This window comes from Crinia signifera, chromosome 2 (assembly GCF_055691185.1).
Source record: "Crinia signifera chromosome 2, ASM5569118v1, whole genome shotgun sequence".
Taxonomy (NCBI): Eukaryota; Metazoa; Chordata; class Amphibia; order Anura; family Myobatrachidae; genus Crinia; species Crinia signifera.
This window is the reverse complement of record NC_139218.1, coordinates 349,631,932-349,648,508: the sequence shown is the minus strand read 5'-3', so window position 1 is coordinate 349,648,508 and position 16,577 is coordinate 349,631,932. Positions and strand designations below refer to the sequence as shown.

The 16,577-nt window shown below is 43.2% G+C and overlaps 1 protein-coding gene across 1 annotated transcript in view; it reads right to left on the bottom strand.

Annotated features, from left to right (window-relative positions):
• FOXO1 (forkhead box O1) overlaps positions 1–16,243 on the bottom strand; it is a 49,813-nt gene extending 33,570 nt beyond the window's left edge. Inside the window, exon 1 of the mRNA XM_083169742.1 lies at positions 15,381–16,243. Within this exon, the coding sequence (XP_083025868.1) occupies positions 15,381–15,932 (552 nt within the window). The 5' untranslated portion in view covers positions 15,933–16,243. The remainder of the gene's footprint in view (positions 1–15,380) is intronic.
• Positions 16,244–16,577: the final 334 nt, after the last annotated feature.

The window sequence follows — 16,577 nt, the reverse complement described above, 5'->3', positions numbered from 1 at the left end:
CAATTATCTAGCGGCATTTCCACCTGTCAAAGATCGGACTCCTAAAAAGTGACTCGTTTTTAATATAGATTACAATCCTGCATATATTTTATGAGTTAATTATGATCCTTTCTGGTTCTGTGGGCTTTTAGGAGTCTTAATGATGTATTATATATAAAAAAAAAAAAAAAATCTTGGCAACAAAAAGCACCAAGACTCACTTAAGCCAAGTACACAATGGGCCTGATTAAGCGTTGGGAGCAGAAGTGAGAAAATCGCTATTCAGCAATGCTCTGAAGCGGTGGTCACATCAGATTGCAGTTTCAGTGCTGGCTGGAGGCGGCAGCATTTTGTAGGAGCGGTCCAGACAACGCAAATGTGCCTGGACCACTTGAGGCAGGGCCGTGGCTTCTGCTTGACGCTACATGCAGATGCCACGACCCGGAACATGGCAGGCGTGGCTACGCAGCCTGGGAGCAGCCAGTGATATGCGCACTCGCACTTTAGCTTTGTGCCCGCAATTTTTTGCAAGCGCATCGTGAGGCAGGACCCAGCATTCCGGGCGGCCTTGGCTGGGCATCACATCACCTCCGCATGCTAGTGCCAAGAGTTGTCGTTTAGCGAATGCTCACTAAATTACAACTCACAGAATCTGACCCAATGTACAATATATTGTCCATGTTATAAATATGGCAAATTATAATTTGCAGATCGGCGGGTGTGTGTATACCGACATCTGTGTTATTCATTCGCATATTGCGTTGGGCCTGCAGTACAGCTGATGCTCAATATATCTGCTCATCTGACTCTTTGTATGTACACTTGCTGGCCTCATAGTTGGACTGGCAAATTTAAATGCCCCCTTAGCAAAATTCACATGCCCCTTAAGGCCCTATACCCTAGTCCAAATTTGGCCACTTTTTACCCAATTCCGATGGATCTGGCTGAGAAATCAGGTGAAAAACGGCCAAATCGGAGGTGTTTGACATCCAATCCGATGCGCGGTCCTGTGCGTATCGTATAGGAGTCTGAGCTGGAACCTGCTGCACGTTGGACCTCCGACTCGGCAACCTCTTCGAGCAGCGAGGAGCAGGATCACATGCTATACGTCACATGCAGAAGGACTGCCGTCTGGGAAGGTCCCTGGTGGCACAAGGGGGATTGACTGGCCATACACTGCTGTGACTTCTTGCAGTAGTGTATGGCCACCTTTGTGAGGACCGACATATAAAGCAGCTGTATATACAGATACAGCAATGCTCCTTGCAGCTGTGACTATTAACACCTGCAACCAGTTTATAGGCGGCGCAAGGCATCTTCGGGCATTTGCGTATATTTGTAACCATTACCCATAGACTTCACACTGTGTGGGTGCGAAGAATTGCAGCGGACACACAGCCACGGCAACAATGAGGCTGGTTATATCTATAGCTTGCCTACTCAGCTGCTCAGTGGCTGGTCAGGGGACAAGAGGCTCCAGCATGTACCCAACTTTCCACATGAAAATGTTATATTAGACGTGATCAGCTACAAAAGTATCCCTGTGAAAGATTTTACAATTCTGAGAACTATGTACTCTAATAACAGCTCTGCTTGTGTACTGTAAATATTCATAGTAATATTACAATATGCAGTATTGCATATTTAAAAATTCTAATAATACAAATCCGTATGCTATACCAGCAAATGGTGCTTTTATACAATCATTACATGACCCATGCTTTGTACATACCATAGAAACTAGTCTAATAAAACCAAAAGCAGTGTAGTACGATCTACGTGCCGTGCTAGGGGTTTCCAGCTAAATGTACACAAAAGTGCTTTTCTGTATGTTTCCCTTGCAAGATATACATTTTATTGACCAATTTCTCCAGCTGCCTTTTCTCTCAGGCAAGGCCCTAGCGTGTTAACACTGGCAGACGTGTTTTACAGTCGTGTTTTTTTAGGGTAAAGGTTGGTGTGTTTGCTGCTTTGCAGTTTCTCTACACAAGTGCTGCAGCTGTGTTAAGCTGCTGAGCTTTCGAATATGAACAGAGCTTTAGACAGTAGTTCATTATGAGATGTCTAAGTATTTCAGTAAATTATACTACTCTATGCTGATAAGAAACAGTGGTAATTTACAATGTCTTCTGGTTTTGGGACGTTTACAGCTGCCAAGATGGACGTTTTATTAGAGTTCAGTCAGTACTGTCAATAGTCCTGCTGCGGTCAACTAATTGCCATATCTAGGACCCCCAAAGGATCACAATGTTCAGTATACATGTGGTGCGCACAAATGTCAAATTCCCATTTGTATATAGCTGGCTTGGTCAGCCAGTGGAGACTGGTAAGACCGGAGAGCATGATACATGGTATAGTAAGATCAAGGTCTGTTTGATTCCCACCATGCGCTTAACTGGATGGAGTTTATATATTTTCCCAATGCTTGCGGAGGTTCTTTCCACAATCCAAAAACATCATTGTAAATTGATTGGCTGCTGACCCAAAAAAATAAAAATTATATATGGCAAACTAGGGCCAAGTGGTTCTTATCTGCCATACAAACTCTAAAGGCCCATACACACTGGGTGACTGAGCTTAAAGCAGCTCAATTTTGTTGTTTGTTGTTTGAGTTGCTTTTAGCTCAAAAGCCGCCCAGTGTGTACGGCCGCCGCTCATCTGCCCATAGTGTCCTGCTATGGAGAGTTGTCCACCCCTGGGAAAATCACTTAGACGGGTGAAAAACGCTGAGTGTGTATGCACTGAGCGATTTTCAGCCCAGCGATTTTCCCCATCATTGCTGTGCATATATGCTGGGGAAAAACCCCAGTGTGTATGCACCTTAATCTTCAATATGCCTTTGAGCCTTTAGAAGTGTGAACAAGATGAGGTAAGTTTAGAGCTTCTTTTTTTTTTTAAAGACTTTTTCTCCTTTTAAATAGGTCTTATATGCACTGCTATCCATAGAAGATGCACAAGCAGACCTTGGTGATTAAAATGGTATGCAGTAACATAGCATTTCATATGCAAATTCAACTGCAATCACACACAGAAAAGAGGCATGCTGCATATTTTAATCAGCATGGTCTGCTTGTGCGTCATATGTATAGTGGTGTGCAGAAGATCAGTATTTTTGTAAAAAAAGCTACCCGGCCTTAGCAGAGTTTAATGAGAACTGGCATACATCTTGCGGAGGAGTACTAAGGCTACAGAACACTGTAATGGGCTTTAGAATGTCAATTTAAGCAGCATTATAAACAAATTGTATGAGCGCCATTAAGTTCAGGAGGACCAGCACAACTGAAGACTCACAATCGTTACCTTTGCTGTATAGGCCGATTAAGTTATTTTTTTGCCTGCATGATAATCTGGGGGAGTTTCGTTTAACAAAACAGTTGTTCATTAAGAAGACACTGTAGCCTCTATTGACCTTTATAGATAAATGAATCAGATTGTATTTGTGTTATTATTCTGTATTCCTCTTTAAGCAACCTAATCCATTTGGCGTGCATGAGAAAACTTTGTCATACTTGGTGATCTAATCTGTGGCCTTTTAGACAAGCTATTCTAAGCAATGCTAATGTTTCAGAATTCTGAGCCTTACAACTTTGACACTGCAGACACCGCCGGAGGGCAATCTGTGCTCTCCCCTTTCTGTATATTGATTGCTTAACTTGAATTGTCTGTTGCACAGAAATTGTATACGTTGCATAATGATCTAAATATCTTACCAATTTTTACCATTAAAAAACACTGTAAAACACGATACTACAGGATATTGTAGTGTTTTTCAGTTCTAGTGCTCAAGTACCCTAAACAGGTCATGTTTTCAGGTTGGTTTTTTTATTTGTAAAAACAGGTGGGATAATTACTTATCCAGCAAAACAGACTGACTATGCAGGATTATAGAAATCCCTAAAAACATGACCTGTTGAGGGTACTGGAGTTGGAAACCACTGTGAATTGCAATCAAGAGAACATCCACAGAAGTAGAGTGCAAGCTTTGCATAAGGAAATGCTACATGGAACACTACACAGGTAATAGCAGATTGAGGCTTCTCTCAAAAACTAGGACTGTTATAGGATTTCCCAGAATACAGCCAGTCACACACACACCATCACACATCAAGCAGCCACAAGAAAGAGAGATATAGATATAGATATATATATATATATATATATATAGATATAGATATAGATATATATGACCAACTTTCCTCCAACCATCCAAACCTGGTACTGGATAGGAGCAAATGTAATTTGTAATTAAAGTCATTTGTTTCCCAATCGTAAAATGGACAACAACTGTCACTCAGACAATGTACTGTAGTTCTACCTATTTGATTTAAACAATTTAACTGAATGTTTTTGTCCATTCTCCTGAGTTTATGAGCAAATTTCTTATTGGCATTTGCCCCCAACAGTACCAGATTTTCAGTCCAACCAACCAACTAGTTGGATGGTTGGAGGAAAGTTGGTCTGATGTGTGGCCAGCATTAGTCTAGGGCTCGGACCAAGGGTGCAGCTGTAGTGGGGGCAGGAGTGAGGCTACTATTTGCCTGGCTCTCCTCCAGGGCCCAGCCCCCCCACTGCAACCAGTTACAGTAATATGGAAACTTTTCCATGGGACATGTTTAGCTACACCACTAGCTTTGACTAATCTAGTCGCAGGTATGGAAATTTTATTCTCAGGGGCAGATTTATTAAGCTCGGTGAAGTGATAAAGTGTCTGGTTTTTATCATCGGCCAATCAGCTCCTAATTGTGAAGTTACAGGCTTGGTTTGAAAAATTACAGGTAGGAGCTGATTGGTTGGTGATAGAAACCAGACACTTTATCACTTCACCAAGCTTAATAAATCTGCCCCTGAGAATAAAATTTCCATACCTGCGACTAGATTAGTCAAAGCTAGTGGTGTAGCTAAACATGTCCCATGGAAAAGTTTCCATATTACTGTAACTGGTTGCAGTGGGGGGGCTGGGCCCTGGAGGAGAGCCAGGCAAATAGTAGCCTCACTCCTGCCCCCACTACAGCTGCACCCTTGGTCCGAGCCCTAGACTAATGCTGGCCACACATCAGACCAACTTTCCTCCAACCATCCAACTAGTTGGTTGGTTGGACTGAAAATCTGGTACTGTTGGGGGCAAATGACAATAAGAAATTTGCTCATAAACTCAGGAGAATGGACAAAAACATTCAGTTAAATTGTTTAAATCAAATAGGTAGAACTACAGTACATTGTCTGAGTGACAGTTGTTGTCCATTTTACGATTGGGAAACAAATGACTTTAATTACAAATTACATTTGCTCCTATCCAGTACCAGGTTTGGATGGTTGGAGGAAAGTTGGTCATATATATCTATATCTATATCTATATCTATAGATATAGATATATATGACCAACTTTCCTCCAACCATCCAAACCTGGTACTGGATAGGAGCAAATGTAATTTGTAATTAAAGTCATTTGTTTCCCAATCGTAAAATGGACAACAACTGTCACTCAGACAATGTACTGTAGTTCTACCTATTTGATTTAAACAATTTAACTGAATGTTTTTGTCCATTCTCCTGAGTTTATGAGCAAATTTCTTATTGGCATTTGCCCCCAACAGTACCAGATTTTCAGTCCAACCAACCAACTAGTTTGATGGTTGGAGGAAAGTTGGTCTGATGTGTGGCCAGCATTAGTCTAGGGCTCGGACCAAGGGTGCAGCTGTAGTGGGGGCAGGAGTGAGGCTACTATTTGCCTGGCTCTCCTCCAGGGCCCAGCCCCCCCACTGCAACCAGTTACAGTAATATGGAAACTTTTCCATGGGACATGTTTAGCTACACCACTAGCTTTGACTAATCTAGTCGCAGGTATGGAAATTTTATTCTCAGGGGCAGAATTATTAAGCTCGGTGAAGTGATAAAGTGTCTGGTTTTTATCATCGGCCAATCAGCTCCTAATTGTGAAGTTACAGGCTTGGTTTGAAAAATTACAGGTAGGAGCTGATTGGTTGGTGATAGAAACCAGACACTTTATCACTTCACCAAGCTTAATAAATCTACCCCTCAGTCACAAATTATTCACACTAGTGGTGAATTGAATTGTTTGATGGAAACCCAAAATTAATGGGTGCCAATCGGACAAATTTAATCCCCCCCCCCCCCCCCCTTGTTACCGGAAAGGTGTTCCCTTGTGGCAATTCATGTTGGAATGGAGCAACATTTGAAGTAAATTCTTTCAAACATTATTAAATGTTCATAAGGCCTTACAACTAGAATGCTCGGTGCCAAGGTTTCATGTGTAACAATGCCCAAACAGATACTAGATACATGCAAGAGCACTTTCGTTTTTGTTAATTTCTCTTGCAATTGTAAGGCTTAGCCACAGATTTGGTGTTCGCTGAAGTCAGCAGTCCCAAGCCTTCATCTACACCACTGCAAATAGCGGTAAGTTTGGGAAGCATGAGCATAGGAAGAGGATAGGACCAGTAGGCAGTAGTAAGTCCCTCGGTCTTCCGAAGAATTGCTTTTATACAAATAATAAAACCAGAAGTAAAAGCTAAATCAAGAATAGCATGGCTATTCTTCAACAGCAGTCGCTGCTGATGGCCTGCACCAAGTGAGCCAAAAGATAGGAAAAAACAGGAGCAGGATGAGAATTAAATGTGTTATTGGAATAAATGTAGCAAATATAAACAATGTTGTATAGTAATGTTGCACTGAGATTTTCATTACTAAATGAACACAAAAGTACAATATCCCGTGTTAATTGCTGCTCTCATAGTAGTGTCTACCCACTATATTAGACAACAGAAATTGCTACAAACATACGTTACTAGGATCTAAAACAGGTGAAATACCAACGACTGCAGTCATTTGAGCTGCTGCGCCATCACTTTGTCCTGTCCCCATAGAGAAATCAACCTTGTGAGCTTTACAGTAAAACAAGTCTGTCAAGTTGTCAGTCATGATCTGTCAGCTCTAGAGAATGGTTTCCCTCTGAACATTGCAAACTGCTACAAGAATGTAAGAGCGTGGCAGACATATTTAGTTACAAAGGCGTTGTCTACTTTTGCACAAGTCATCCTTAAATATTTAACATCAGCTCAGTCTTGTAATCCACGTTATCTGAAGTGTGCACCCAGATCCCACCATGTCCTGATGATTGCCACCAATATCAATTTCCCATCCAAGACAAAGAAATAAGGATCAAAAAGGGTTGAGATTACCTGAAGGATAAAAAAAAGGGGGCAGACTAGATGGGCCAAATGGTTCTTATCTGCCGTCAAATTCTATGGTTCTATGTTAAGAACTCTTCAGATAAGCTGTATGTAGCACTAGTGAAGAGACTGGAAAGCTTAAATTCTACCCAACAACAGGTGGCACTTCCATATAATGGTCCAAAACACCCCAAAATAACATAACACAATAACTGGCCATAAGGTATAGAGGGGGTTTCAATTAAAAACACAGGAGCAGTAGGAAGCCGCAAGCACACCTAATGAACCCAAGTTCATGGATAAGAAAAACAACAAACAGGTAACAATGTGAATGACCTGCTGCAGAAAAACAACCTTCTGCTCACATACAGACACTCATGCAGGTCCCATTATGAAATATACTACACAACAACGTCTAGAACTGGAATTTGTAACCACCATTGCAAATATACATTAAACACTCATTGTTGCACTTCATTCAAAGGCGAATGTTCGACTACATTTGTAACGTCTGCTAAGATTGCAAGGCCAAAGTTTCTATGCCTCTTACTGTATACACACCACATTCAGAATGAAATCTAGAAATAAAGGTTTATTCAGTCACTGGGGAAAATATTCCGGCAATGAACCCATTTATTCTAAAGGCTATTATAAAATCCATGAGACTTTAGAGCTTCTTGCATTACTTCTAGGGAAAAGAGAGGGCTGAATCAAGGATGGCTCCACTAATGATCATTGTGTTGTTCCCGTGGTCTGGAATCGCTGCCGTGATGTCAAAGATCAGTGACGTAGGGGAGGCAGAGCCTCTCCTGTCATACTTCAGAGTACACTGCAGAGTTTTCAGTATAAAAACAATTAGAAGAATACAAGAGAGATGTATAAAACTTACAAGTATCATCTTAGTATTATTGTAATCATTTTTATACAATTTTTTTGCAAATACAAGAGGAATTAGGGATTAACCGTTGGAGTGTCAAATGAAGTTGTGAAAATAGATATGCAAATTGGCAAACATTTTTATTCATCATAATGACCTGTAATATTTACCTTATATAGAAAAGATAATCTTTTTTACATATTTTTTATGTGAATTTATATAGCAAATGTGAGAGATGCTGGAATTTTTAGCAAAACTCTCACAGTGGATGTTGCCATTTTTAGCAGATATTTTGTGCATCTCAGAGGAATAAGGGAGATAGTCAAAGACATTTCACACAACAAAATCTGATGACATTTTTCCCACCAACCAAAAACATATAAAACCTTACTATGAATTCATTACCTGTTTTTAAATAAATACACACTGGGCACATTCTCTGCTGAGTAAAACAACAGTCAGCAATATACACAGTGCACGACGTTTTCCAAGTATAAGGATGGGACAAAGTTGAAGGTTATGCATTTCACGAGATTATTAAATGTAAAACCAGTTTGATATTTCAGAACAGTATGGAAACACAACTGAAAGTTACCTATGGCATCGGACATATAAAAAAACACAACCGAATATCGAATTTTCTAAACAATCTCAATTTTTTTTTAAATCACATCTAAAAAGTGATGATCCGTTCACACACACTGACACGAAACAGGCATGCCGCAGCAAGCTGGAGTTATTAAGCCAAGAGTTGTAGAGCAACAGGTTACAAACCCCTGGCATGTTGGGGAGTTATAACACCCTGGAAGTCACTACAGCCCCCTCCCCCTCCTGAATAAAGACAAGAAAAAAGTCCAGTGCTAGATAGTCATTAGCTGGTGTCACGGCAGCACTGTCGCACCAGCACCTCAGCGGAGTTCTTGATGTGACAATAGCAAGCTTACAAGCATTAGATGTGTGAAACAAAAGGAATACTTGATGCATTTGAACATACGTTCTTAGACACAGAAAAGCTCCCTGTTATCACAGCACAGAGTGTACATGTACATGCTAACAAGAGGAGACACAACAGCAGAAACCCTCAGGGAAATCCACTGAGGAACTCCTGTGAATGCTGTGCCAAGTCTCTGAGATCCTGGCTTACCACACAAAGCCGGTCTATCTGCATATAGCTCACCACTGAATGGTTATTTACTCACAGGTCTAAGAGGAAAACATAGCCCATGGGTTATTTTCATGGCTCATTCCAATACAGTGCGCAGAAAAACAGAGCATTTCAACTGAATTTGTACTTTGCTGAAAAACTTGTGTAAGCGTGTGCTAGGTAGAAGGCTGACAGGGGAAAGGGACGTTAATACAGCGGGGCGGGCTTTTGACATTTACTGATGGGAGAATGTGAACCCTTCATTCCGAGGCATTTCCTACGCCATACTAAATGCAGTTTAGTTGCAAGGGGTTACCTTTTTCTGCAGTTACCTGGGCAACAGTTTCCATAAACATCCCACGCTGTGAATAAAAAAAACCTTGTGATGAAAATAAACTGACAATGTCTTTCTTGTGCAAAAAAGTGTCTATTTTAATATTAAAAACTGCACGTTATAAAAGTCTCCCTGCAAGCCAGTAGCAGGAAGAGGCGACTTTTAATGGGCTCATGTCCCAATGAATCTGAATGAAGGCAGCAACGTGGGCCATAAATACAACTAAGGAAAGTTAACCATTTACATGTTATACTGGTGGGTCAACACAGTGCTATCTGAACTACCTGGAACTGCACAAAACAAAAAATAAATAAAAATCTAATAAAGTTTAAAGAAAAGGTTGATAGTTATGTGGTTTAAAAGGTCCGTACACACTGGGCGATTATGTCCAGCGTGTATGGACAGCTGGGCATAATCGCATACACACTGAGCAGCAGGAGTATTCAGATTCCTGTATATACCCTCAAAGCAGATGCAAATGCTGAGGAACTACATGAACCAGAATGTCTGCTGGGAAGGCATGATGGGACCTTCAGTTCCACAACAGCAGAAGAACCACAGGACACTTAGCTAGGACAAGGTAAAGCCATTAGACCAGCAACTTCCCTTTAGCTTGGCACAGAGCTGGAGCTCAGCCTAATGATTACTCATTAACAGCAATCAGCCTACAATTCCCTCCCACACACTATATTAGTTCATGAACATTATAAATTGGGTTCAGTTTTTAAAAGCTGAAGTCTCAAATCCCTAATAAAAGAACCACCGTGTGAGTAAGCTATGCAAATATTACATTTGCAGAGGGCGATTCATGTGCGTTTTGGGGCATTAGTCATATTACAAGTGAAGCTAGGATTATTCACATCTGCCACAGTTGTGGGTTTCTGTCAGTCTGCTCCACCCCTGCTATTTCCTCTTGTGAACCAGGCATGGCCTGCTTTTATCATCCTCTCTGATACATACACCTCTGCTTACTCGGCTTATAGTAAGAGGAGTCTTTACAAGAAGAAATAGGATTTAAGTGACCTGGTTATCAATAGCAACATGAAAACTAGATCAGAATCACTTTGGGCCCATTGACCATGACTCAGGTCTATAAGATTCACACATTGGTGATGTTCCCTGAGACACTGTTGGTGCTGCTAGTGCTCACTCTAGCACACTGCATACAATAAGGGACGAGGAAATACTTTAATTTTGAAGGGAAAAAGTTTGGATGGGATGATGTCTCTAGCAATACATCACATCTAATGTTTTGAACTTCAAAATTAAAATATGCCCTGCCAACTCACTGGGTGCAGGGTGCTAGAGTGAACACTAGATGTCGCTACCCTTGTAAAATCACAAATTGCCGCCACAGCTATTACCTATTGACCCACTTGTGCACTTAATGTATTGCATTCAAAAATAAAAACAAAAAAAGTAAAAGTTTTATCATTTTCCCCAGGTCAATTTTTTTATTAGAACAAAGATTGAATTAAGTGTAATACAGTAAATCTATAATAAACAGCACATGGCTTTAACAATATTTTCTTTTTTCTCTTCTATATTACCCAATGGTATCAGCAAAGACAAGTGTAGCTGATCTGAATATTATAAGACTTGCCACACAGTTTAGTACATTATCTGTAGAATAATAGAAGTACCAACTATACTAAATATCACCATTTATCGGTCTACAATCAGCGCGATAAAGGAATTGCCCCATTGGGAACCCATGAATCATTGCGCCACATAAAACAATTGAATCACCTGCAAGAAGTACAACACTATCCAATACTTTGTATGCTTGTGTGTCATTGTATCTAACAAGAGAGACAATAGCATGTATTGCATAGTGCAGTGTTTTTCAACCAGTGTGACTTGGCACACTAGTGTGCCCTTCACTGATCTCAAGTGTGCCCCCAGATCTAAAGATGCCCAAACCAGTTTACAGCCACCACCAGTTCAACTATTTTTTACTGATTTCTTCTTTTCATGTAAAGGGCCAATGTATTTTATTTTTGTTACCTGTGGGGACCAGTGTGATTGTTTTTTTATATATGGGGGCCAATAGGTTTGCTTTTTTCCTGCGAGGGCCAATGTGTTTTGCCCTGTGGGGATCTCATGGTGTGCCTTGGCAATTTTAAAATCTTATTTAGTGTGCTGCAAGGTAAAAAAGGTTGAAAATCACTGGCATAGTGTATGTACCAATCACATGTCCACCCCCCAAAAAGTGTTCTGAAACCCAAACAAACAAAGATCACCAGATCCACGACACCCTTGCATTAGAAATTTAAGAGAACACAGTTCCCAGTCATTATCTAACTTGTAAACCAACTGCAACAAAACAAACCTGTAACACAGATCCTATAAAGATTCATTAACGGCCAATGTGTGCAGCGATGGCACGGAACACAACTGACACCAAGGCAAGATGACACCAGCTTTTTGTACACAGTGAATTGTACAAGACAATCAGTTACCTTGAACCCACCTATTTCAAACATGCAGCTAATTACTTAATCCATTCTTTTATTAAAAAGCTCACATACTAATTATTTCCCATTTAGTATCTCATTAGTTTTACAACATTATTTCTCTCGCCAGCACCATTTCTTTCTTATGTTATTAAATCTTCAATGCGAGCTTAAGCCTTCATTTATAGACATCATTTTATGATGTGATTTGCATGCGAATCTTCATGTCCTTACAGGTTACAGGTCTGACAAAATGCTATAGCTATTTTTGGGTTTGCCAGCTCCGAAAAAAGTAAATGCTGGGCTAAATAAGGGTCGACCCTCCTGGCAAAAAAAAAAAACGCACATACAATTTGCTTTTGTCTTGTAAATGGCATGTGAAGTTTAATCCTTGAAAGAATTTGAATAAAACTTTTGCACAAAGGAGTTGGCTATTTTTCTGAGAGCACTTGTTGCATAGGGACAAGTGTGATTTGTCAATGTTACGGGTACCAGACGATGGCACGACTCGTCATCGGGAAATAAGAGATTTCCCTTCATGAAAACAAAAGGACGTCACTTGTTTTGGACAAGGCGATTTGCGGCAAACGAATGGCGCATGCTAACCAATGGGATTCAGCACTAGGCAAGAATGCCTCACTGGAGGAGGAAACAAACAAAGTCACTGATTTACAGATAAGCCTGGAGAACGCTGAAGAAAGAACTTCAAATCACAGTTCAAGACATGTCCTGTAATATTAAAACAGAGATTTTGTTTTGTCGACTCACAAATTGGGAGCCTGAATAATTGGCCAACATATTAACAAATCAGTGCCAAAAAAAGTATTTCAAAATCTAAGTGTGAAATGCAGTTTTGTAAATAAAGTTTTTATAGAAAATAGACATGCATCAACATCAGCAGACAGCCCAAACCATGTAAACATGGATAATGCTGGGTAAACACTGGCCAATATATCAGTGGACCATTGGCCAGTGTGTTCCAGCGATAGGTGTGAACAATATTCTTGAGACATATCGCGTCAGCTGTGCACACCATCTGTGTGAACGGGTGATTCGCTGACCCCCCATACAAGACGGTGGTGAATGACAGCTCAACTGGGTGAACGCATGCCCAGTTGTGAGGTCAGGGAACAGGCAGCGTGTATGGAGTACACACTGCAGGATCCAATGACAGAGATATTTGCAGATCAATTGATCGGCAGATATACCTTTTAGTGTTTACTCCGCTTAAATTATCAGATTCTAGCCCCTAGATCAGTGTTTCCCAACATCATTCCTCAAGGCAAGTTTTAAAGGATACTTCAGCACAGGTGACTTAATTAGTACTTCAATCATTTTAACTTAATCTTCTGTGCTCAAGCATGGATATCCTGAAAACTTGGGATTGTTAATATGCCTTGAGGACCACGACTGAGAAACGCTGACATACTATACATTGTTGTGGAAAGTTATAAACAATATCAGCAGCAATGTGATATACTGAGATTTACATGTACTGGCTTCACAAGGAATAGGCAACAGGTGCTAGTGCTTAGCTTGTGGCACACTTCATATGAGTTATGAAATAATGTACAAGGAAAAAAAAAGGAATGTCATGTAAAATTTCTCGAGCGAGGGTGATTTCATAACAGATATGATTTGGGGGGATTTTGCCGACCATTACAGAGTGTATGGGACACATCGGGAATTAAAGGGGTTACAGTACGGTCACTAAGGTTTCATCACACCCGCGTCCGGGAACCATTTACATTCACACAGCTAATTATCATTACACTGGGTCAGAAAGGACGGTCTAGTCCAGAGAGCAGATGTTCCACGAAAATAAGCAGTCCCTCTTCCGTCCACTTTATTTAATGCATTGTCAATGGTATAAATAAACTGTTTCAGCGATAAGAGAAAAATATCAAAGGGAACCCTTAGGGGCAATGCAAGGAAACATGAGCACAGTTCATATAAGGCCAGGAACACGGAGAGCACAACAACAATGTACAGAAAAAAAATTATATATATATTTTTTTTATTATTATTATATTTCTTTTTGGAAGAGTTAACCAACTATTGTGACACCTGACCAAAAAAAAACTGTCCAATAGAGACAAATAAAACTTTGTCTGTTCTTTCTTTGTATATATTTGGTACATTATTATCAGTCCATACATATACAATAACGTTACATTCCACAAAAGAATTGCTATTCTCTAATCTATGGGACTGGTAACCTGAGACTCCACTCTTCCTCAGGATGAACTAAGAGGAAACAGAGTTGAGAGAATCAGTCACTAAACAATGTACTTTGGGAAAGGGGGGGTTGGTGGGTTACAACAGGGTCCTGTTTTGTGTGCCCCTTCTAGGAGTTCAGTGCCCCTCTATGATCATAGAAGCTCTGAGACCCTTTTCCATTATATTCAGTGTTATGGGAATAGCTTCAGTAAATCAGTCCTGAGCTTTGGAGCCTCACTAATAGCAGCACAGACACAGACAGGGTCCCCAGAGTCCCATCCAAAGCAGACACATCCCTTTCAGGTCCAATCACATACATGCATCTGACAGTCTGCCACCAGAGCTCCCAGGAGGTGACCTCTAGGTGTCTGCACTTTATAGGATATAAGCATCACCTGATGTGCTTCAGGAGAACCTGACACTATGGTTGTGCACCCTGCAAACGCTGATGGTTGTGCACCCGAAATCGTGCCAAGTTCCCCAGCTATGTGTAACCATCTCATCTACTCTGCCTTGATAAATACTGATCCACCTGCCCCCTACCACCATGGTCACTGATCCACCTGTCCCCTACCACCATGGTCACTGATCCACCTGTCCCCTACCACCATGGTCACTGATCCACCTGTCCCCTACCACCATGGTCACTGATCCACCTGTCCCCTACCACCATGGTCACTGATCCACCTGTCCCCTACCACCATGGTCACTGATCCACCTGTCCCCTACCACCATGGTCACTGATCCACCTGTCCCCTACCACCATGGTCACTGATCCACCTGTCCCCTACCACCATGGTCACTGATCCACCTGTCCCCTACCACCATGGTCACTGAGCCACCTGTCCCCTACCACCATGGTCACTGAGCCACCTGTCCCCTACCACCATGGTCACTGATCCACCTGTCCCCTACCACCATGGTCACTGAGCCACCTATCCCCTGTCCTGCCACCATGGCCACTGATCAACCTGTCCCCTACAGCGCCACCATGGCCACTGATCAACCTGTCCCCTGTCCTGCCACCATGGCCACTGACCCACGTGTCCCCTACCCTGCCACCATAGCCACTGGCCCACCTGTCCCCTACCCTGCCACCATGGCCACTGATCCACTTTATCTCCTGTCTACAGGTCCCAGATAACTCTGCAGCCTCAGCACCAGCCCCTGCCAGACTCACCTTCCAGCCAGCCGAACTGTTGCTGTCCCCCTTGTCCTTGAAGTAAGGGACACTCTTGACCATCCAGTCGTAGATCTGGGAGAGGGTGAGCCGCTTCTCCGGGGAGCTCTCTATTGCCTGGCTGATGAGATCGGCGTAGGACAAGTTGCCCCAGGCGTTGCGGCGGGAGGAGCTGCTCTTGCGGGGCTGCTGGGCTCCCAGGGGGGACGGGGAGGAGGAGGGGGACAGGGCTGGCACACCTGGCGGGGCATGCAGGGCTCCAGCCTGGGGGTGCTGCTGCGGGTGCTGCTGCTGCTGCAGCCGGCACTGAAAGTCCCCCCCGCACACCCCCAGTGTCTCCGCCGGCTCGTAGTCCTCACTCTCCTCCAGGAGGCTCATAAAGTCCACATTGCCCGCGGCGGGCTCCGGCTGCAGCGACGGTGCCGGGGACGAGTTGGCCGAGTTGCTCGGGTTAAATTCCGGCCGGGGAAGGGGCCAAGTGCACGACCTGGGCCGGGACTGGGGCTCAAAATCCGGGTCAATGTCCACCAAGGGCTGCGGGGCTTCTGCCATAGCTGCCGGCTCTCTGGAGGCTCCCGAAAACCCGGGGGGCTGCGCAGTGAGAAGAGATAGAAAGTTTCAGTCACTTCATGGGAGCGGCTCCGCGCCGGGGGCAGAGGGGCTGCGGCTCCGCGCCGGGGCCAGAGATGCTGCGGGACCCCGCGCTCAGGCCGGACGGAAAGCTGCGTCACTGGCTGGGACAGCGCTAACGCGGATCCTCGCCCGCTGCCTGTTGCTGAGCGTCTGAGTGACTCCGGGCTGCCCCCGGCAACAGGCTGCAGTTTACTGGAACCCACCGTGCCGTGTCACGCGCTCAGGCCTCGCCCACTCCTGACTGGAGGGAGAGGGGGGGGAGTGGCCGCCCTGACAGAAGGGAGTTCGTTCTCAGCCAATCGCAGATGGTAGCCGCTGCCTCCTCCCCCTCCCACATCACCCATCCCGGCCGCTTAGTGGGCGTGGCGGGGCTGTGAGTGACACAGGGGGCGGGGCGCCTGGCTGGCTGCGGCGGCTGGGACTGGGTCCTGTCAGACGTGTAATGATAATAACCCCGAGTGTGGGGTTTGTTTATGTCCGTGCAGCGTGTCTGTGTAGTGCCCGGCACACACACACACACACACACTCCCTGCTCTATCCAAAGAACACAAAGGGGAATGACAC